At 51.9% G+C, this 22,571-nt stretch overlaps 1 protein-coding gene across 9 annotated transcripts in view; it reads right to left on the bottom strand.

The window, feature by feature from the left end:
• The window catches only part of JARID2 (jumonji and AT-rich interaction domain containing 2), a 242,770-nt gene that overhangs the window by 18,768 nt on the left and 201,431 nt on the right, over positions 1-22,571 (bottom strand). For all 9 annotated transcript variants that reach the window (XR_014251301.1, XM_082415154.1, XM_082415156.1 and 6 more), the window contains 3 exons: positions 11,899-12,131; positions 3,981-5,013; positions 370-872 (listed from right to left, as the gene is read on the bottom strand). Coding sequence is in view for 8 of the 9 variants with exons in the window: in XM_082415154.1 (XP_082271280.1) it covers positions 370-872; positions 3,981-5,013; positions 11,899-12,131 (1,769 nt within the window). In the remaining variant the exon portion in view is untranslated. The remainder of the gene's footprint in view (positions 1-369; positions 873-3,980; positions 5,014-11,898; positions 12,132-22,571) is intronic.

Below are 22,571 nucleotides of genomic sequence, written 5' to 3'. Positions count from 1 at the left end.
TGGCAGTGGGGGGACGTCCATCGGGAGCTACAGAGGCCCTGGCCCCGACGGGCAGCCACTCCAGGATGAGGGGCTGTGGCTCCCAGGCTGCATCCCTGGCACGTGGGCACACACATGTGCACGCGCGCACACACAGACCCATTTAATGGAGAGGAAGCCCAAGGCCACGGCGGGCAAGCGACTCCCCTGGCTGGGCGCTTAGTAACCTCGTCCGGACACCCAGCCCCCTGCAGACCGCAGACACCTCTCTTTACGAGGAACGTACCCAGAGCCGACTGTCAGGGGTCTCGGGAGCCTGACACAGCCGAGCCCCCGGCCCCTGCATGTGCACCCGAGGCCTCATACCCAGGCCCCGCACAGGGGCCCTACCTTATATATACACTTGTGGAAGTCGCTGAGGATGCCTTTGTCCTCCTCCTCCTCCTTCACCACCTCCTTTTCCTGAGCAAAGAGTCGCCGCCGCCCCGTCTTGAGCTGTGCGGGGCCCACCTCCTTCAGTTTGCTGCGGAAGCCGTTCCTGTGGGCCACGCCGTTGATGAGCCCGTTCTTGGGCTCGAAGCGGGGCAGCGGGTGGAAGCGGTTGTAGTCCTGCTCCGTGTGGCCCTCCAGGGGCCCCTTGCGCCTCTCCAGGCTCTCCTTCTCCATCAGCACCTCCTTCTCCAGGCGCCGGTGCTCCTCGGGGGACAGGGAGTCATAGGAGAGCAGGTACTGGCAGTAGGCCTCCTGGAGCTTGGCCAGCCGGTCCTGGGCGGTTTTGGGGATGCGCAGCATGTCTGCTAGTTTGTTCCATTTTTTGAGGTCAGTCACTTGCTGCATGCCGCCCATCTCGTTAATCAGCCGGAAAAAGCAGGCCAGGTCGAGCTCACAGCCTCCTGGGACGGTGAGGGGAGGAAACAGAGGGACAGTCGGTGAAAAGGCCCGTGAACAAGACCGTCCTCCATCACCCAGGAGTCCACGGGTGCCCGGTGCCCACTGCATGCCAGAGATGCCACCAGGCCCTGGGGCCAGAGCAGCCAACAGAACAATCTAGTCTACAGAGAGGCGGGGTTTAGACCATCGTGGGCACTAGGACGATAAATAGAGCAGGACAGGCTGAGGGGCGGCTGTCTTAGGAGGGTGGTCAGGGCAGGTAGCCCCGAGGAGAGGACACTTAGGCAGAGGGCTGAATGGAAGGAGAGATGGCCGAGCAGATCCGTGAGGAGGAAGAGTCCAGCGTGCCCTGGAGCAGGGGCAGGGTGCACACCTCTCACAGCCCAGGAGGCAGGGTGATGGAACAGGGCATCCCGGCTGGGGCTGGCAAGGCTTGGGGAGTGCCACCCGGCCACACCCACGAGCCAGCGTCACCTGGAACAGCCGCGATGTCGGAAAGTGTACACACGTAGCATGTGTTGTCATTCCTGACCCCCCCAACTCCCCCAGCGCACACACACACGCACACGCACACAGACACAGTAACTTATTTTCGATCCCCCCCAGGATTTCCGGGCAGCAGGCACCACCCACCTCGGGGGCAGGCGGTAGTCTGTCCCTCAGCTCCTCCCATCACCACTCACACAGAGGGCTGCTTATCTCAGAAGGTGTATGGGCTGGTTTTCACTACGCCCCTTGATCACACTGTACAAAGCATGTCAAAACTCAGATATGTTTGAATGCCCGCCAAGTGACTCTCTCAATGGGACCTGGAAAATCAACCACCGTTTGGCCAATAAAGGGGGAAAAAAATCTTCCAGAATAACCGTCTACTGGCTGTTAGGAGGTAAATACACCACAAAATGGTAGGTGAGCAAAGTAAACATTAAGAACGTTTAGATCTTTAAAGGGTGGGGATAGATTTATATAAAATAAATGAACGGAAAAGCAGCGGAACTCCTGAGAGCAGCGCGTGCACGCTGGGCGAGCCGGGCACACAGGACCACCTCGGCCAGGGCAAGGGCGAGCAGCAGCCCGAGTCCATCTACCGTGCTGGGTGGGACGCTGGGGCTAGTTGTGGTCACTGTGGTCCGCGCGGCAGTGGGGGTCACGTCGAGGAGGAAACTCGCCCCAACCTTGGATGGGAGGGGCCTAAAGCCCAAGATTCCAAGATGCACTCCAGGCCCTGCTCTCAGTCGGGGCATCTCCTGGGGCTGCCCGCACGCCGCCCGGACTTGCCGAGGTGAAGAGGGATGCGAGTCACCCCAAGGGGCTCAGGCCACAGGCTGACCAGAAGGGAGGCAATCACTATTATTCAACAGCACTGAGAAAACTGACCCAGTACTTGCAAATCCATTATTTCACTCCTCACCTGCTATCACCAACCCGTCCTCAGGACCACGAGGATGCTACGTGACAAAGTGCCACCCTCCCAGAGAAGGAGCAGCCGCTCTGTGGATTCTGGGAAATTCCTTCAAAACTACCAGGTCTCTCGCACTGCGAGGAGGCCGAGCTCAGAGCCACAGCCCCAGGCCTCTGCGGGTAACGGGCCGGCTCAGCTCCTCTTCTGGAAGCTGACGACGCTTTACAGCTGGGGTAACAGCAACGGGTGTGAACACACACACCACAGTGTCAGGTCCTCGCGGCTTCTGGTGCCACGCGAGTCAAGGTTAAGGAAACCTACTCTGAATGAAGATCGCTGGCTGCCCTCATGACGTCACCTGAGCACACCGCCTGTCCCCAGAAGACCTACCGCACCCCCCCAGCAGGCTGGGGGACCAAAGACGTCCTACTGCAGCCACGACTTGGTGAGGTTCTTGGTCACCCACGCAGCCAGCGCCAAGCTCCCGAGAGGCTGGCACCTCCTCAGCCTGTTCCCACAGCCCTGTGTCACCTTCCACCACATCCCTGACAGTGGACCACAAACCAAGAATTCTTTCAATGTAAGTGACTCTCACCTGCTGAGAGTAATAATGAAACCTCCATCTTACAAGGAACCCTATCTTACTGCCAACTCTTGATATCTAAATGACCGATAATATCTCCTCTGCTCCCTGCCTTTAAAAAGTTGTCCTCTCCAACTGGAGGAAGGACATGCCCTATTCCTGTCGAGGGTCTGGAGCCAGAGGGGAAGCATGTGACTCACCTGGCAGACCCAAAAGGAACCCCATCCGCAGAACCGGCGCGTCCCTGACAGAGTGAGTTAATCCTGGAGGCGCAATAAGCAGGAGAGGAAGAGGGAAATGTGGATTCCAAGAGCCATCCGTGGTCTCTGCCTGGGGGCCAAGGGTCTTCACAACAGCTGGGTGTATGTTCACAAAAGCAGGCACCAAGGAGAGCTTTGCTTCACTGACAGCCAGAGCTGTGCCTGCTCTCAGAAGTGTTCCTGGACCTGTGGGCTCCACGAGGGCCCAGTAATCGCCAGAAAAACTGAGATGCAAGGACAGATGAGCAGACAGAGATAAATGGGCTGAAATGTACCCCACCTACAAAGAGTCATATGTTGAAGTCCTAACCTCAGGGCTGCAGAGTGTGACTGTATTTAGAGACAGGGTCTTTAAAGAGGTAATTAAAGTAAAACGAGGTCATCATGATGGGTCCTAACCCAATGTGACTGGTGTCCTTGTAGCAAGAGGAAGGGACATCAGGAACGTGCGCACAGAGCAAAGACCGCGTGAGGACACAGCAGAAGGCGGCCGTCCACAAGCCAAGGGGAGAGGCCTCAGGAGAAACCAACCCTGCCAACACCTTGCTTTCAGATTTCCAGCCTCCGGACTGTGAGAAATAACTTCCTGTAGGTCAAGCCTCCCAGCCTGCAGAACTCAGGTAAGGCAGCCCCCAGCGGACGAATGCACGGGGGCAGCGTTCCTGCCCCTCTCACCGGACACCACTCTGGCCTCAGCAAGGCGGCCCGCAGATCGGGGCAGCAGGGGTCGCCTAGTGTGAGAGCTGGGGGCACAGGACCAGCCCTCCTCCTCCCACAGCACCCCGCACCTGCAGAAAGGGGGGCCTCAGACTCCTCCCGGGCCCAGAAGGGCCCGGAGAAGCTGAAGCTGGGGTGGGGGCCTTACCTATGAGCGGGAGCTCGTCCATGGCGATGCCCTGAGACCTGAGGTGCTTCCTGATGCAGGCCAGCCGCTGCACGTTGGGGCCCCAGCGCCGGCCCAGCTTGTGGACGTGCTGGATCTGCGTGACGAAGCGCATCTCGTCGTTGAGCTTGCACTCGGGCCGCCAGTCCGGGGGCGGGATCACCCTGCACATGCCGTACTTCTCCACCTGAGGGCGCACCGACTCGATGTAGACGAGCGGGTCGTGGAACTCCTTGGCCGACGGCCGCAAGACGGGGATCTCGTCCATGGCCGCCCACCCGGCCCTGCCGGCCCCCTTCTCGGCCTTGGCCGCCGCCTCGTGCGGCCGGGGCAGGGGCTCCGATTGCGAGGTAGAACGATTTTCACAGGGGACGCCGTCCGGCTTGCCGTGTGCTTGTCTGCCCGGCGGGCCCTTGCCGGCCGTCACCCGCTTCGGCCGGTTCCTCTCCAGGCTCCGCTCGGGCACCTCCTTCTTCCCGTGGCCGCCAGGCTGCGCCTTATCCGCGGGGGCCGGGGCCGCCTTTCTGCCGGGACCCTCGGCAGCACCCGCCGCCCCCTTCATCTTCTTGGGGGGCGACTGCGGCTTGTCGGCCGGGGGCGCCTCTTCCAGCCTCCGCTTGGAGTTCCGCAGACCCTCCCGCAGCTGCCGGCCCCCCCCCTCCTTAGTGCATGACTTTGGGTTCAACCTGCCACTGACCTTGAGGCCACTGACGGTGTGCCCGGTGGACTTGGACGCCCCCCCGAGGGATAGCACCTGTTTTCGGGTTTTTGCATTGCTACTTTCAGTTTTCCCTGAGATTGTGTGGTTGACAGCTGAACTGGGCTTGTGGTGATTAGGTTTGGTTTCCTTGACCAGTTCTCTCTTGGCTTTGGTGTAAGTGACAGTCCCCTTCGTCACCGTTGCAGTGTACTTCACAGTTTTGGACGGTGAAGGTCTGACTTCGCGCATCTTTTTGGCACTGGCTGCACTTGTACCCAGAGATGACATTCGAGTGACTCCGCCGACCTTAGAAACCTGGGAGGTGGCAGGAGGAGCAGAGGGGGAGAGGCGGAGTTAGCACCTGTCAGCGGGGACCACCCCACGCCCAAACTCAGCAGCCGGCGCCCACTTTTGAGAGGCGGCGGCACGGGAGTCCCGGCCAAGGCAGGCAAAACACACAGCCCCGAAGCCAGCTCTGAGATACTCGGTTTCAGGATCTCCGCAGGACTCGGGGCCCATCCTTCCGCGCAAAAACACGCAGCCAACCTGGGTGCTGCCCAGGGGGGTCTCCTGGGTGTGCTGTAACATTCACGTTTGTCGTTTGAAACCAGATGTTTCCCAGTGAGGACCCTCAACGTGCCTGCCAATCACCTGCCACAAGTTAATAACAGTAACACCCGACAGCAAGGTCTTGCAGATAAGGGGGCAGACACACAGACACACACACCTGTGCCAAGAAAAGACATGGCTGCAATTTCTTCTGTGCTCCCTACAGCAGCATGATCTGCCCACAGAATTTTAAAATACATGCTAAATAAGTAAAAAACAAAACAAAAATGCTATGGAAAGAAGGGAATAAGAGCACTCACGCGGCTCAGACGCCGGCCACGCGCCGCGCCCGGGCTGCAGCTGTCAGCTGTGGGCGTCTGCCAGCCAGTCACCTGTGAGACGGGCCCCAGGGCACCTCACTGGGTGCACCTCACCTCTCTGATGCAGCAAAACAGGCCCGACCCCTTCTGCACAGACGGCTCCCACTTCCCGCCCCTAAAGCGTCCGCATTAGATCCTACGGGAATTTGGTAAACGATCAGCCTCTCTTCACAGCCATCTTACAGCTTGGACACCACAATAATTTTGTGACACACAGGAAGTCACCCTCATTTATAAAAAGAAGCCAGAGTGTGACAAGGGTGGACACCAGAAAAGCATGAATTTCCAAAGGATGACGATGGGCCCAGAGCAGGAGCTGACGCTGGGCTGGTTTGGTGTGGACACCATGTCACAGCTCCGCCTCTCAGTGGCCTCTGACATGTCATTTACCATCTTGGGCATCGATTTCTCACCTGCAACCAGGGATGCCAGGGTTACCTGAGCAACACCACCTCCCCAAAAGGCAGACTGAACATTACACATGCTCACTGGGAAACAGAGCAGAAACAGCAGCTGTCTTTTCTCACCAGTGAGCCCAGAGAAGAAGGTGACCAGGAGGAGGACCTGGGCTCCCGAGTTGGGGAAGCCATCTGGCACCTAAAGCAGTTCACTCCTCTCCTGTCCACACCCGATGCACCCACGGGCTGTGCAGCTGCCCCGCCCCGAGGACCAGGTTCTGGAGGGCAGGGCCTGAGTCTCAGCGACCTCTTCGCTGGGCCCCATCCCCAGAGTCTCCCAGCCAGTAGGTCTGGGATGGAGCCCGAGAATCTGCATTTCTAATGAGGTTCTGGTGATGCTGAGCCTCATCCAAGGACCTACTCTGGGAACCATGGCAGCAGACTATCAACAGAAGGTCCTGAACACAGAAAAAGGAAAGAAGCCCCCAGACCTGTATTTCTTCATTCGCCAATTATACGCAGTCCCATCAAAGCCATGAATTCTTGGTGTGAGATTGTGTTCCATGAGCCAACCCCGGGGCGTTTGGTAACCAGGTTTCTGGGGAGCCAGCCTTGACTTCTGGACTCGGTGAGGTCCCAGACCCCACTGGGGAGGGAGAGGCCAAAGAGAAGGCCCAGGAACTACAGCCTGGATGCACACTGCCGGCCACTCGAGAAAGAAGCAGGACTGACAGGGCAGGTGGTCTAGAATACGTAACAGGAAATTTAGAAACAAAACCAGAACAAAACTAGCAGCCTGGCAACAATAAATTAAAAACAAATTTATAAAACCGGGGGCGGGGGCAAAGGCAACATTTCCATGATAAGTACCACTAATTTGGAATAGGATGTATGGTGAGGAATGCAAACACCTCAAATTTTTAACTGTTCTTTCAAATGCTTCCATTGACTAAAAACAAAACAGACCATTTAGAAAAACTAAAGGAAGCAGTAAAACCCTGCTGAGGCTCACAGAAAGAGTTTTCCATCGGCGAGATGCTCAGGGATCTGCATCTTCAGAGAAGACACCCCTCGAAGCCCTCAATCTGTGGTTAGCCTGCTCCGACTCTCACCCAACTTACACATAAGCAGACGCACGGCACCGCTAATCTCTTCTTGAAGATGAGGATCCGCCAGCAGAAACGGCAGCCACCGCGCAGTGGACACCACCAACCGCTCCTGCCGGCAGAGCCCACCGCCAGCCGTCATGTCTTGCCGAGGTTTAGGTTCAGTGCCTCCCAAACCCGGGAGCCCTGTGAACCCCTGGGGACCTTGGAAATAATGCTGATTCCAGTCTAAAGCCCTCCCCATCCAGATTCTGACCTAACCGGTGAGGATGGAGAAAGGGGCTCAGTGTGTGCAAGTCCCAGACAGCTCTGCGCTCCCCTGACACAGCTGTGCACCTGCAGGAGGCCAGGAAGCCAGGCTTCCACTCTCCCAGATTCTACCTGGAGGAACAGCGCAGGGCCCCGGGTCACACCAGTCCGGCTTCTCGGGGCCACCTGACCTCCTGGCTCACTGTCGCACAGGAAATTCCAAATTTTCACATGGTGGAATTCCGCATAACTATTTCACCATCTTCAGTGGCAAAAAGATCGCCTTCTCGTTTACCTATTTCTATAAACACAGACGCCTAGCCACTGGCCTGTGCTTGTCTCCGGGGTCCAATGAGTAATTGGTACCAAAGGAGACAAAGCTATGGAGGGAGGCACTGTCTCACCTTCACACTGAGCGTCTCCCCAGCCACCGCTCTATTCCACCATGGAACAGAGGCCAACGCTCAGTTTCACCTCAACACACGCCCAGGTCACTTGGCCAGCCCACCACACGGGCCTGCTCTCAACCCTACATATCTGGAGGAAGTGCTGACACGGGGAGAGGGATCACTGTAATTCACTGGAGAATCAACACTCGGGAGGCGGGAGGCCCGAGGCAGAGCCCTCCAGGGGGCAATAAAAGCCCTTCAGCTGAATAACTTAACATCTCTTCAAGGTGCTCCTTCTCAGCTCAGGTGTGGGCTTCTGACGCTGCACCCCACAGCTGTCACCCAGCTCTGCAGGAAGTGGGGTGTCTCGGCCCACCACCGCCCACCCGGCACCTGTAGCTCAGGTTACCCCTGTCGCACAGACATGAAGCGGTCCTCTGTTCAACCAGAAAGTCAACTACCAAACTCCCATTTCCCACTAGAGGGAGCCATTGAGTCGAGTGGCTCTGCCCGTCCTCTCAGAGCAGCAGCAAAGGAGCCCAAGAGAAACACTATTGGTTGGGGACAGTGCATTTGGGCTTTAAAATTCCAATTAAATAGCAAAAGAGCCTAAATGAACAGAATCCACTGGACAGGCGGCGAGTTACGGACAGGGAAGGCAGGCCTGCTGGTGTGGCGGGAGCCGGGAAGGTAGTGAGCAGGGGGGCGAGGCGGACGCAGCCCTGCTCTCCAGAAGGAACGCCTGGTCCTGGTCCTGGTCGGAGCCCCTAACCTTCCCGAAGCACCTGCCGCCTTCCCTCTGCAGGCCACCTGGTCACAAACACCACGCGACAAAGGCGCAATTCAAACTCCCCGCGTGGCCTGATGACAAGCACAGTCAAACCTTAAACATTTTTCTAGCTAAGTTGTCTCTCTCACATTTCTCTGTGAATGCTCGTTTTTCATTTTGCAGAACGTTGAAGAATCCTCCTCATTCTTCAGTCTGAACAGCTCAACCTCCTCTCTCCATCCTACTAGGCCAAGACGTTCTGCAGCTGCCGAACATCTGACTGTGAAAACCTCTCCTCAAAGGTACCACAGCCCGGCAGACGCTCCGCCGGGCGTGTCTGCCCTGCCACGCAAGCTGGTGGTTTTCTTCCTCTTGTTATGGCTCGGCCTCAGCGCAACAGATGAGAACCAGGAGGTGAGCCGGCGGGGGGCAGCCTCACCGTCCACGTCTTCCACCTCCTGGCTTACCAGCCACACACAGCTGTCTGCCAAAACCTCCACGCGACACGCTTGGAAAGCATCTCCACGCCCTCTCTAGGTGTCAGAAAGGTTGCTTCTCCACCCTCAATTTGTTACTGTCTTTTACTGCACATTAACGCGACACCTACCACACATCCAATTCATCACCCAGGGCAGTTCCAGGGCTGCTACCCATGTGTGGGTGTCACCTGGCACACCTGGAGCCTTTGGGAGAAGAAAAGCTGGAGGACTGGGGAGGCCCCTCACACTGAATTCTCGTGCGCTGAGTCTCAAAGGCCGGGGGCCGGGGCTCTTATGAAGGTGAGCACTCCACCCAGCCCCGTGAGAGGCAATGGCCTAGTAAGAGCGCGCTCTCGGTGCACTGGGGCCAGCGGGGCATGCTCACTCCTCAGCAGCACCCCTACACAGGGCATCCCTCCACCCTGCCAGCTGGGCTTCGTACAATCACTGATCTTTTCTTTCAGGCCGACAGAAAAAAATTCATCATATCTGAAATTACGGACCCGAGTATTCTCTGGGCCTCCCGTCTTTTATGCAGTTGAAAAGATGAAAGGTCAGATGCTAATCACTTGCATCAGGCCATTACAAAGGAATCTACAATGGGCTTCTATTGACCTTTTTGCTTAGAGTACTTAACTAATGGGATTTGATGGTGTCAAAATTATCCTTTCATTTCTCACAATGTCCCTGGGAGAAGAGTTGACATCATTGGCTCCAAATGCACAATAAGGCTCAGGAAGGTTAACTATTACAGCTTAAGTCTCGGTGAAGGTCGTGGTCAGAGCCCAACTAGACCTGGGAGTCCTGGGTCATCCCCACCACGGGTGGATTAGACAGGGGAGGGAGGGCAGGCAGGCGGGGGTGGGACGGGGACGGTTACACCCCACCTGCAAGACCTGAACCCAGAAAGCCGGCCAGGCTCCTACAGTCACTCAGATGACAGTCTGCCCTGCTACCCAGGTCTCTGCTCCATCTCCAGGCTGCGTGTAAAAGGGGCCGCGTGAGCCTGCTGTGGACCAAGGGGATGGGGCCATCCCAGGGGAGGGGTACCTTCTACTCCCCTCAACTCTCACCTCCAACTGCGAGAACTCCTCTTGTTCAGTTACAAAGGGAAATCCTGAACTGAGGGGCAAGCGCTGGGGGTTGAGGATGAGCTTGGACCAACTGAGATGGGGGTTTACTCAATCCAGCCTCACGTGAAAAAGTAAGAGAGAGAGAGAAAGAGAGAGAGAGAGTGATTATGGTTCTATGTGAATAAAGTCACACATTCAATCCTCACTGAGATTCCTGCTCCGCAGATGGATCCCTTCCCTCTCTAGACCCCTTCTGAGTTGTTGTCTTCCATAAGCAAAGATTTGGAGGAAAGCTCTACACAAGGGCCTGTCCGGCCAACAGCTTTGGAAATGGAGTGGGGACTCAAGACACCAAAGGGATGGTGCGTCCCATACTTTATGTCCTGAAAATCGGGCACCCACCTCGGGGGCGGCCAAGTCCACAATCACGCTCAGGTGTTCTCGTGAGGCAAACGTGAGGTGTGTGTTTGAGGAACAGTGGGCAACGTTTAAAAAATGCAAAAACCACCTGTTTAATCTCAAGATAACACTTCAGAGGCACTAAGTGGCAATCTGAGGGCCGTGGAAACATTAAACACGAGGACTCTTGCCTCGTCCACTCCAGCTGGAGAGCTGAGTGATATCTGAAAGCTAAAGGTTGAGACTAATACTACGTGTGTACACACACCATCCTACGTATGTGCATGCATACAGTTACATCTTCAGAGATGATGGTCCCCAACATCATCAAGAATGAGAAAGACCATGGGGAAAGAGCAATTCAACAGGAGGAGTTCCCACCTTCACACCACAAGGACCATCTATTAGTCTCTCCACAACAGCGCCCGTCAGGGAATCTCCAGGCCACCCGCGCCTCGCCCAGAATCAATCAATCTTTCCAGATTAGAGTCCTCAGTCTATTCTAAGGCAAGTTTTAACTGTCTGTGACAAAATGCCCGGTGTGGAGAGCTCGTCTCTCATCCCCACGGCTCACTGACTCTCAGATGCGGTGAGAATGGGAGCAGAGGGTCTAACGAAATGCCACTGGGCCCGGGGGGCCTCACCGAGCTCCACCCCCGCCTCATCCCCAGTGCCCCCCTCCCAGGTGGTGAGAACTCTGTCCAAGCACAGGGAGAGGTGCCCACAAAGGATCTGCGTTCTGGATGTGACCCCGAAGTCGGGGCGTTGGCAGGGGGGCGGTGGGGAGCAGAGCACGTGCAGCCTCCGCTAACCCTAAGGGCGCAGGATGGAGCGAGTGTCCCCCGCGGCTGCACTCGTCTCATCACCGCCTGCAGGCCTATCAGAAGTCCTGCCACGAGCCACCAACGTGTCCGTCAAGAAGAACAGGGAACACTCCAGGCCGTGTGCAGGCCTGTTCCAAGGTCACCTGTGGCTCCCGGCCTAACCTGAGGACTCCTCGCCTCACCCGGTGCCCCGGCGCTGGGGCGGGGGCGGGGTAGCGAAGGAGCGTTCCCTCCCCACCCTTCTCGGGCATCCCAGCAAGCGAGGCTCCACTGCCGCTGGCACCGGGTGCTGGCAGCATCCTCCAGGGAGGGATGCAAACCCACCAACGGCCCCGCCTGATCCATCTTCACGGGAGGAGAGGCGTGTGCACTGGCACCTCTGCGCCCAGGTCATGCTTCTCTCACCCCCTCTCACCTCTGAGCGTCCTTTCCTGCCTTCTGAGCTCTGGAAAGATGGATCTCTCGAGGCTACTACTCACATTTCCCCTTCAGTTAACTTGATGAAACGCGGCGGTGGCATCTGGCAGGAAGGCCGGCACCCTCCGGGCCAGACCCTGGTCCCCCGGCAGCAGGGCTGGGCTTTACCTGTTTCCGTAAGTCCTGAGCCGACCGATGCAGAGGGGGGTGGTGGTGAGCGGGGAGCCCCCTGGCAGAGGAGCCCGCGGAGGGGGCCGCTGGGGGGTGGCTCGCGGAAGCCTGCTCCCTCCGGCCGTCGGCCCGGGGATCACTGTGCTTCTCCTTCGCCGGAGTGGCCTCTTTGCTTTTGTGTTTCTGAACAGGTTCCTTCTCCCGTGACGACCTGCTGGAACCATTGAAAACTGGAAAGTAAGGAGAGAGGAAGAACAAAGTCACTACAGAGGATGCTGCCTGCTGCCAGGTACCCTAAGTCCCCCAAAGACAAAAGGAGAAAGAAAAGGAAAACATTCTGGACGAACATCACATCTCACATGCTCTCAAGACCCAAACTCAAGTCAAAACAACCACCACAAAGGACAGGAATAATCCTAAACACAGAGAGACCAAAAAAAAAAAAGTTATAAACACATCCTAGGAATTATCTGCTTTGGTTGAAACCACTGAAAAATCCATTTAAAAAAATCCCTACAGGGACTTCCCTGGTGGTGCAGTGGTTAAGAATCCACCTGCCAATGCAGGGGACATGGGTTCGAGCCCTGGTCCGGGAAGATCCCACATGCCGCGGAGCAGTGAAGCCCGTGTGCCACAACTACTGAGCCCACGCGCCACAACTACTGAAGCCCACACACCTAGAGCCCATGGTCCGCAACAAGAGAAGGCACCACAATGAGAAGCCCACGCACCACAACAAAGAGTAGCCCCCGCTCACCGCAACTAGAGTAAGCCTGCGTGCAGCACCAAAGACACAACGCAGCCACAAATAAAAAAAAATAAAATAAAATAAATTTTTAAAAAAATCTCTACAAAACAAAAAAATAAACACACACACACAAAATACACAGCAGCCCTCAGAATATCAACATCACACCTTAAACAAAAAGAGAAGAATTAAAATGAAGAAACCAACACAGGGGCTTCCCTGCTGGTGCAGTGGTTAAGAATCCACCTGCCAATGCAGGGGACACGGGTTCGAGCCCTGGTCTGGGAAGATCCCACATGCTGCAGAGCAATTAGGCCCGTGAGCCACAACTACTGAAGCCCGCATGCCTAGAGCCTGTGCTCCGCAACAAGAGAAGCCACCGCAAAGAGAAGCCTGTGCACCAAAACGAAGAGTAGCCCCCACTCGCCGCAACTAGAGAAAGCCTATGCGCAGCAAGAAAGACCCAACGCAGTCAAAAATACATAAATAAATTAATAGAAAAAAAGAAAAGAAACCAACACAGTCACATTCCACAAACAGGGCCACCTCATGTATAAAGATACAGGGGATCTGAGAAAAGAATATGTTCTTCAGTTTAAAGTAACGCATTTAAGGCTGCACATCTGCTGACGGATATGGGTCAGGACACAGCTGCTTCACCTGACCCCTCAGTGACCAGAGAAGAGGGACAGAGAGGCACAGGCGCTCTGAGCCGGACCCGTTTCTATCCCAGGAGTCACAACACACCCACAAGTATTAAGTGTTTGCCGACAGACCAGGGGCCATGGTCAGGCGGGGAAGTCACTCAGCCTCTGAATCCAAAGGGACTGGACCTTACCCTCACGCCCATTTTACGGAGGACGCCAACGGAAGGCGAGTGCCGAGCCCAGGCCCACCCTGCTGATCCCCAGGTGGTGCTCGGTGCTGGTCCCCCGTGTGCCTGCTGCACACCCCCGAACCCGCTTCCGGGAGCTGAGCAGAGAACAGCTGATGCTCAGGGTCCTTACAGGAAACTTCATCTCGCTGCCGCCCTGAGGTTTCTCCTCTGTTCACAGCCGGGACTCGCGCTCCAGGAAAGACCTGGGGGCCCGGCACTCCTCCACGGCACCCACAAGCCCTTCACATCTGCTCCTCCGGTTCCCGCAGGTCCCCCCCCCCACCATCTCAAACCCCCCGGGCAGGTGGCAATTTCTCCAGGGAAGGAGGAAGGATGCCCCATGCTTGGCTGCCCGGCCCCACGAGCTCCAGGCGGAACAGCCAGGGAAGCCAGTGAGCCCTTTCAGCTGTCAGTTTAAAAAGGCTCCTGGAGCATTTGCTGACAGAAGGAGCCTTGAAAGGTCACTGTGTCCACCCGCCCACTGGGTACCTCCACTCCAAGGCTACCTACCCCCCAACCAGGCCTTGCAGAATTCCAGGCGGAAGTCACCACAGGACCAGGCAGCTGTAAAGAAAAACTTCCTCCTCCTTTGAGTTGAAACCTCTTCCTGAAGCTTAAAAACACAGAAATCAAACCCCCTCTCCCACCGGTCCATAAGACAATAACGTATGTCTTCCAAGGATGCCCTCCCCAGTGCCTTCAATGCTTTCTTGGTCACCCCCATTTGTCTAAGTGTCCTTTAAATTACATTTATGCCTTGTAGATTGCAAATATTTTCCTCTTTTTTGCTTTTCCATCTGTTATGTTGCTAAATCTGCTAATCCACTTTTTACTTAGAAAGTTCTCCCATGAAGCTGGTCAGACGTGGGGACTTTCTTACATGCAGCCAGCAGCACCCCGCAAGAAGAAGAAGAAGAAGAAGAAGAAAAAAAAATCCTAACATATTTTCAGATGGTATGATATTCCTCTAAGTTTCCCCCTAATTGTTTCTGATTCGATCGCTTAGATTTGCTTCTTTAGTGCACTTGTTATTACACTGTATATGGTGTAACACAGAGATTTACGTTTTCCATATCTGGATTGGATATGAACCCTGATCTCTGAAGGTGCTCCCAGCCCCAGTGATCACACACTCTAAATAGATTTTCAATACAGACGTAAAGACCATGCCACAGCAAAATACGGTATATGCTCCTGTGTTGTGCAAGGCTCTGCTGGTGACTTTGTTAGAGAAAGATGGAGCGCTGAACGGTCGGCATTTATTCTACGTGTAAGTAACTACACATTGTCAGAATCCATCCATCACACCCAAGCTGGCAATATCTGCACTTGCTTTCCAGACAAATTAGAAGCAACATCCGTAAGAAGTCATACTTCAATGTGATTAAAAATCAAGCCAAGGAACATGAATCTAGGCAATTCCTGACCGTTCACCAATTTTCTAAGGCAGTGAACATATAGCTCCTTTGTTGAAACAAAGCACAGGAAGTTTCATCTTTTTTTTTTAATCTTAAACACTCCATACTTTCCTGAGCTTTGTTACTGCCACCAAGATGAGCCGTGTGGCTAATTCCAGAATTACTGACTTCTCTGTTTGGTTACAAAAAAAATTTATTCTGGGGGTTGGTCCCCTTTCACAAGATTGTACGAGCGGTTCAATTCCCAGCCCTACTGTCTGCACCTGGGCAAGCTGTGTAAATCCTCAGTTTTCTCGCCAAGGCTGGGGACCACACACTCCTACATGGAGAGTGTGCAGTGCCCTGTCTGGGTTCAGCAGGCGCTCGGCACTGGGGAGAACTTACTGCTGCTGCCTCTTTAAAAGGACCGTCTCAGGTTACTACACGCAGATTTGTGGCAAGAACTCTTCTGGCCTCCCGTCCTCCCCGCAGATGCAGTAGAAGAATGGGCTTCAATACAGCCCAAGGACAGGCCTAAGCAGACTCACCATAACCTCCTACTCGACCCCGGCTGCCTACCAATATCCATTTCGTGGGAAAACACAGGCGGTGCCCACGTCCTGGCCAAGCAAGGAGAAATATGATGCTGAAACCACAGCCCTCGTTGTTCTACCAGTTTAACGAGTGACCTGACCCATGGGGGACCCACAGACCCTTTCAGGGGATCCCCTAGGTCAAAAGTACTTTCTTAATTATCCTGAGAGTATTTACCTTTTTTACTGCGTTGACATTTCAGTGATGGTAATGGCTAAAGGTAGATCAGCCATCAGGGAAATGCAAACCAACATGACCATGAAATACCACTTCACATCGCCTAGGACGGCTATGTTCACAAAGATGGATAAAGGCAAGTGTGGGTGAGAATGCAGAGTGGAACCTTCAAACACTGCAGGTGGGAATGTAAAATGGTGCAGCCACTCTAGAAAACCATCTGGAAGTTCCTCAAAATGTGAAACAGAGTCACCATATGACCCAGCAACTCCACTCCCAGGTATGAGCACAAAAGAAATGAAAAATATGTCCACATAAAAACATGTATACAAATGTTCACAGCAGAAATATTAACAATAGTTAATAACTGGGGAAAAATTCCAAAGGTTCATCCACTGGCATTTAGCTAAACAAAATGGGGTGTTATCTATCCATAAAAAGGAATCAGGAGCAGATACGTGCCCCAGCACGGATGAATCTTGTAGACATTATGGGATGTGAAAGAAGCTAAGGACAAAAGGTCACCTATTATAGAAGTCCATTCCTATGAAATGACCAGACCAATACATAAGAGACAGAAAGTATGTTATAGTGGTTGCCAGGGGCTGGGGAGGGTTCAGGAAAATGGGAATGACTCCTAATGGGTACAGATTTTTCAGGGTGAAGGCGATGAAGATGTTCTAAAGTTGACTGTGATGATCATTACACAACTCTGTGAATATACTAAAAACTACTAAATTGTATACTGTGGGTAAATTTTATGATATGTGAATTACATCTCCATAAAACTAAAAACAAAACAAAACAAAAAGAAAAGAAAACGGCAACAGGTAGCAAAATTCAACACAAATCAATGCAGTGGCACCAAACTAAATGAACAAATATTGGTATTCTTCATTACCAGTTACTAGCAGTCAAAAAAAAAAAAGACAGTTTCACTTTGGAAAGTGATAAAGCAATAGAAATTGTTAACAGTATTAAATCTCAACCCTGGAATACACATACTTTGTGTGACAAAAATGGAACCACAGGACTTCCCTGGTGGTGCAGTGGTTAAGAATCTGCTTGCCGATGCAGGGGACACGTGTTCGAGCCCTGGTCTGGGAAGATCCCACATGCCGCGGAGCACCTAAGCCCGTGTGCCACAACTACTGAGCCCACGCGCCACAGCAAGAGAAGCCACCGCAATGAGAAGCCCGTGCAACGCAACTAAGAGCAGCCCCCTCTCCCCGCAACTAGAGAAAGCCTGTGTGCAGCAACAAAGACCCAATGCAGCCAAAAAAATAAATAAATAAAATAAATAAATTTATTAAAAAAAAAAAAAAGGAATCACACATAAGGCATTTCTCCTGAATACGAATATGACGACTATTCCTAGGGAAAAGCACTTGTGAGATTAAGTTGTAAGCTAGCTGCTTTTTCACGGAATGCTATTTTTATTTGAAAGGACAACCGATGTAGTTATTTGTCAGCCATTTTCTCAAAAATGAACAAAGTGAGCCTGTCAAGGAAAAAGCAACTAACAGTGTTTGCTGCCAATGATAGAATTCACGATTTCAGGCAAAAATTACAATTCTGGAAAACCTGTATCTGCCACCATGAGTCTGACGGCCTCTCAACACTTAAAGACCTTCCCGAAGAGCTCAGTGCAGAGAGAAGATTCTTTGATACAACGTAATGGAAGGTGCCGATGACTGGTAGGGGTGGATAACCCACTGAACCATTATTTTCAAATGATCAATACAAGGCATTACAAAATTGTGTGTGGGTCAGAGAGCCATTCAAGGGAGAAGGCAAACCAACGGATGTTAACGTACCAGAGCACGAGAAGTTCACCGATATGGGTTCAGAGGACGGTAACAACTGACCTTGAAGAAACTACCACTGGTTGAGTCTGGGTGTGAAATCAAAGAATAAAATCTTCACAAAGGCTCTTCCCTCTTCCAACCACCTCTTTGCCTGAGACTGATTTTCTTCATACATGACTGAATGCAGAAGCAGACCTAAGAATCTAGCCATCATCTCCTAAGCCAGACATCAAGGACATCTGCAAAAATGGAAAACCAAGCAACTCTCTTCACCTGTAACCTTTGGGGCTTGGAATATTGTCCCTTTACATGACAGTGTTCTTTGTGTTAACATGTAATGGGGTTTGTGTTATTTTTAAATGAGTAAATATTTCTAAATTACCTCAGTTTTTAATTTTAATATGGTAAATATCAATAAATACAATCCACAAAATAAAGCCTCCTGGGGTCCCTGAATATTTTTTTAAGAGCAGAAACGGGTCTTGAGACCAACAAGCCTGAAACCAGTAGGCTGGATCATCTTTTCCATGGTTATTAGCTACACTATGGTTTCTAGAGGGTTTGAGGGACCCTGTACTTATGTCTACACCTACAAACCCCCCAAAAAGCTCAGGCTGTAAAATGCAGCTACTTAAATTTGAATCCAGATAAATCATTTGCTAACTATCTGAGCTTGGACTGGTTTCCTGTCCAAGCCTTAGTTTCCCAATTAACTATTTATCTCATAGGGTCGGCTTGGAGGATTCAGTGAGAAAATATTAGTCTAGAAAGGACCTTTGCGGCAGCAGTGGGCAAGTGTTAGCTTGTAAGGATCACCACACCACGACGGGGTCAATGCCAGATGGGCATCAGGGCACCAGTGCTCACGGTTTGTCACTCTTTCTTTTCCAGGTGAACCATGGGGGCAAGGCCAGTTGCTAGAAAGAGACTTCAAGGAACTTAGTTAAAAGCTGGCATTGTGGTTAGCCGGCAACATCTTTCTGAGATCCGGGGGGCGGGAGGACAGAGCCTTCACTGTCATTATCTGTACCTGAAACAGAATGCACACCTCTGCTTCTGTTCTAATGCCCTGTAGGAGCTCTGACACCACCAGCACCAAAAATGACTCCCCAGGAAAACACCGTGGGGAAAGGAGACCCTGATCACAGGCGAGGAAAGAGGGAGGCATGCACCCTTAACGCAATAAACCAAAGCAGCTGCTCTGTGACCTGCAACACAAGTGTCTATGAAAGACTATTTTGATCAGATGATCGGGAAAGGGGAAGGTTTTCAAAAATACAAAAATTAAAAATTGAATAAAATTAACTTTGATTTGCAAACGAAGGGAGAGTTTTCAAAGGAATCCCCTTTCTGTAACCATCTTGCTGTTTTACAGCAGCCGTCCACCCAAATGGCAAACACAGCCAAAAAGTCAACTCACGTGTTACTGGGAGGTGGATGGGGGCGGTTGTTGGGTGAGGATGATGGTGCCTGAGACGAGTTATTTTTTGTCCTCAACAGCTCATTAACTTTAAGTGTCGTGGGAACCTGCAGTTTTGCTCCTCCAAGTAATTATCTTTTGTCTTAATTTGTAAGATTCTCCAGAAGAGGAGAGAAGGGGAAAGGAAAAAATATTCACTCTCACAGGAAAAGCCTAAACCCTGTGAACATAAAGAGACCGAAAGTTCGAGGTGTACAGAGGACACACACACACTGTCTCCAATTAAAAGAAATAATTGGACTCATTTCTTTAAGGAGAGGAAAAAAGCATTTATCACGGTGAACCATATTAGGAAATTGTATTGTACTCAGATACAAACAGCTCTGCATTCATGAACAGAGACAAATATATTGACTTGTATACACATACTCTGAAAGTTAAATGGTCTGCAGACGAGGGTTTCCACACCACGGCGAGCAAAACCTTTAAATCCAAAGGCTGGTATTCTGACTTAGGGTCACGTCAGAAGGTAAGGTTTGCTCCCAGAAGGTAAGGTTTGCTCCCAGAAAGGGATGAAAAATAAATGGGCAAGAAGGCACTTTAGAAACATCTTCACCAGCAATCCCGCGATCATTTGTAAGGTGGAAAGCGATGCTTTCCAAGGAGGAAATCACGTCTACAGCTCCAGAGAGTCTGTACTAAACGATGTTCCCCCATCTGACTCTGTTCACACAGATCCCGACGAGATTCCTGGGGGTTCCACAAGGCAGTCGATAAAACGCTGATCATAATAAGGTCTTTATAAAACCCTCACTCCATACACAACCTCTTGGAGGGACAGGGATAGTTTGGTTGCGGTTTCTAGCCACCAGATCCAAACACATCTGCGCCTCAATTCCCGCAACTACAAAACAAACCAGCTGCCTGCCCTTATCTGCCCTCCAGGAATCGCTAAAGTATTCAAAGTAATAAAAACGCTATCCGTTCTTGAGAGAAAGGAGGTGTGCAAATATAAGAAAGCTGATCCTCTTAAAAGCGCCTGCTATAACAGCAAAGACCCACATCTGAAAAGTCATTCCCTTTAAACAGAGCGCACAGGCCAGCAGAGGCACTTCTGCCTGCCCCCTTCCCCTGCCAGAGCCAGGCGCCCCAATCTTGCTAATTATTTGTGCTGCCAAAGGCACCTCATCTGAACGACAGCAAGTTTTTTATTAGGTGAGTAGGAAAGAGGACTCCTTGCTTGGCATCTGGCAAAAGTCCTATGATATCCTGAGATGACCCAGCACATCTAACCTTCACCTTGAGGGAGAAATACAAGAGCCATTACCGAAAGCTGGGCCGGAAGGTCTGCCAGCAGACACACGATGCACAGGAGGAAAGAAGGAGCAGGAAGCTGAACACGGGATTAACCCCCAAATTACGTAAAATAAGACCTGCTCCCTGTCCCACCCCCTAAACAAACCGAAGGGACAAAAAAAGAATCGCTGTAAATAGAGAAGACTGTGCTACAGAAAGGAAAAGAGAAGCACGCCAAGTTTCTGATCTGGAGCCAGATATTTAAATGTGAGCTTCGTGTCATTACAAGGCGTCCTGACTCGGGGAAGACAGACACCATCAATCGGCTGGCATTGAGTCCTTGTTACTGTACAAAAGCCGCACTTGCTCCCTGGAGCCAGTTCAACTTTGAGTCACTATTGTCTGAAAACAATGGAATGTGTCTGCCAACCTGTGCCAACAGTTCAAAAGGATTTTAATGCCGCCTGTATGAGTGCTGTAACCCGGTTTGCCCTGGGTAAAAACGGCCCCACTGACGTAGCTACAGCAGTCACGTGTCAAGGTAGAGAAAGCCAGGACCTGTAGGTCAGCATAAGCCCCATGAGGATCTCGCTCACGCTGGGAGCCCACAGCAAGGGCTGAACCTACAGAGGCCTCCAAGCACCCTCATCCAGTATCACAAGCAAGTTCTACTGGTTTACGTGGAATTTGCGAAAGCCCTCTGGAATTGCCACTCAGTGAAATCTTATCACTTCGGTTACGTGCATAACAGGAAACAAATCTCTTGAAAAGAATCTTTAAAGCAAATTGGATTTTCTTCTCTTTGTAAGAACCTGAATCTGTAAGTCACAGAATGTTTTTCCTATCAAAACTTGGTTATTGGGCTTCCCTGGTGGCGCAGTGGTTGAGAATCTGCCTGCCAATGCAGGGGACACGGGTTCAAGCCCTGGTCTGGGAAGATCCCACATGCCGCGGAGCAACTGGGCCCGTGAGCCACAATTGCTGAGCCTGCGCGTCTGGAGCCTGTGCTCCGCAACAAGAGAGGCCGCGATAATGAGAGGCCCGCGCACCGCGATGAAGAGTGGCCCCCACTTGCCACAACTAGAGAAAGCCCTCGCACAGAAACGAAGACCCAACACAGCCATAAGTAAATAAATTTAAAAAAAAAACAACCAAAATTAATTTTTAAAAAAACCCAAAAACTTGGTTATTACCAGGGTTCCAAGATCTATAAATGTGAATACATTATGGGTACTGATGTAACGTACCTGACAGAGTTACATAGATTTGCCAATTAAACACGTTTCTTACATAGGATCCTAATAACTGCAGATACCAAAGTTTGAAAATGGCACATGACCTTTATGAGAATATAAAGGTCAGGGCATCAGAAAGACCATCAATCCGAATGAATGGCTTCTGTCATTGAAAAATGGTTTCTTGGCCCCCTTGGCCCCCAAAGGAGCCGAGGAAAGGACAAGACGGATGGCCAGATGGTGACTGACCCCCTGCCTGTCCCCGCATCAGGTGGCTCCGTGGCTCTTGCATTCTCCAACGTGCCATGGCAGGGCCAGAGGACTGCCCGGGCTGAGGGCCTGTTGGGAGGGTGGGCAGTGGTCCAAGAGGAATCTCATACTTTCTCACCCTCCAGAAATAAGACAGAGCACAGGGTTATACTCAGAGGGGGACAAGTGTCAACTCTGGAGGAGCAAATGAATGAACTGTTTTCGTAGCTCAGGGTTTCATAAAGCCCTGCATTCAAGGATATGAATTCTAAAAGGCCAACCGCTTCTGAAGTGAATGGCAAGACTCTAGCCCACCTTTGGATCTGAACAAGGACGCTCTAACTATTCACAACAAACTGGGGGAGAGAGACACCTTGAAAGTGTGCACAAGAGTTAAACTGGAAGGCACTCCATGTACACAGTCACTCTACAAGTTATAGAAGAATTGGTAATTTGCAGAATAAAAATATTAGTACAGAAAACCAAATACAGAAATATCTGCATTGTAATAAAGATTGTTTTCAAGGTTCTCCAAATAAATTCTGTGGATCTGCTATTGGACCACACCAACCCTCCAGCCAGGAAAGGAATGACTTTTGGAAATCCTATACTCACACTGTATAGTCCCCGGGAGCAGCACAACTTCCCAAGTGACTAAAAAGTCCCCTTAAGACAGGCCGGATGAATTTAGCTGGAAATACTAAATACTGAGCCGCTGGGTGAGCAGCTCAGCGATTCAATTTATAATATGTATGACATACACGTATCCCAGGCAAGTATGGACAACAAAACTGATGAACGATTCTGAAAATCTAACACATTACCTTAATCTCTGCAGAACTGCAGAGTATTACAGTTCTTCAGAAGAG

The sequence above is a fragment of the Balaenoptera physalus genome (genome assembly GCF_965194825.1).
Source record: "Balaenoptera physalus genome assembly, chromosome: 11".
NCBI classification, from domain to species: Eukaryota; Metazoa; Chordata; class Mammalia; order Artiodactyla; family Balaenopteridae; genus Balaenoptera; species Balaenoptera physalus.
Note: the sequence above shows the minus strand (reverse complement) of the source record. Positions and strands in the feature narration are given on the sequence as shown.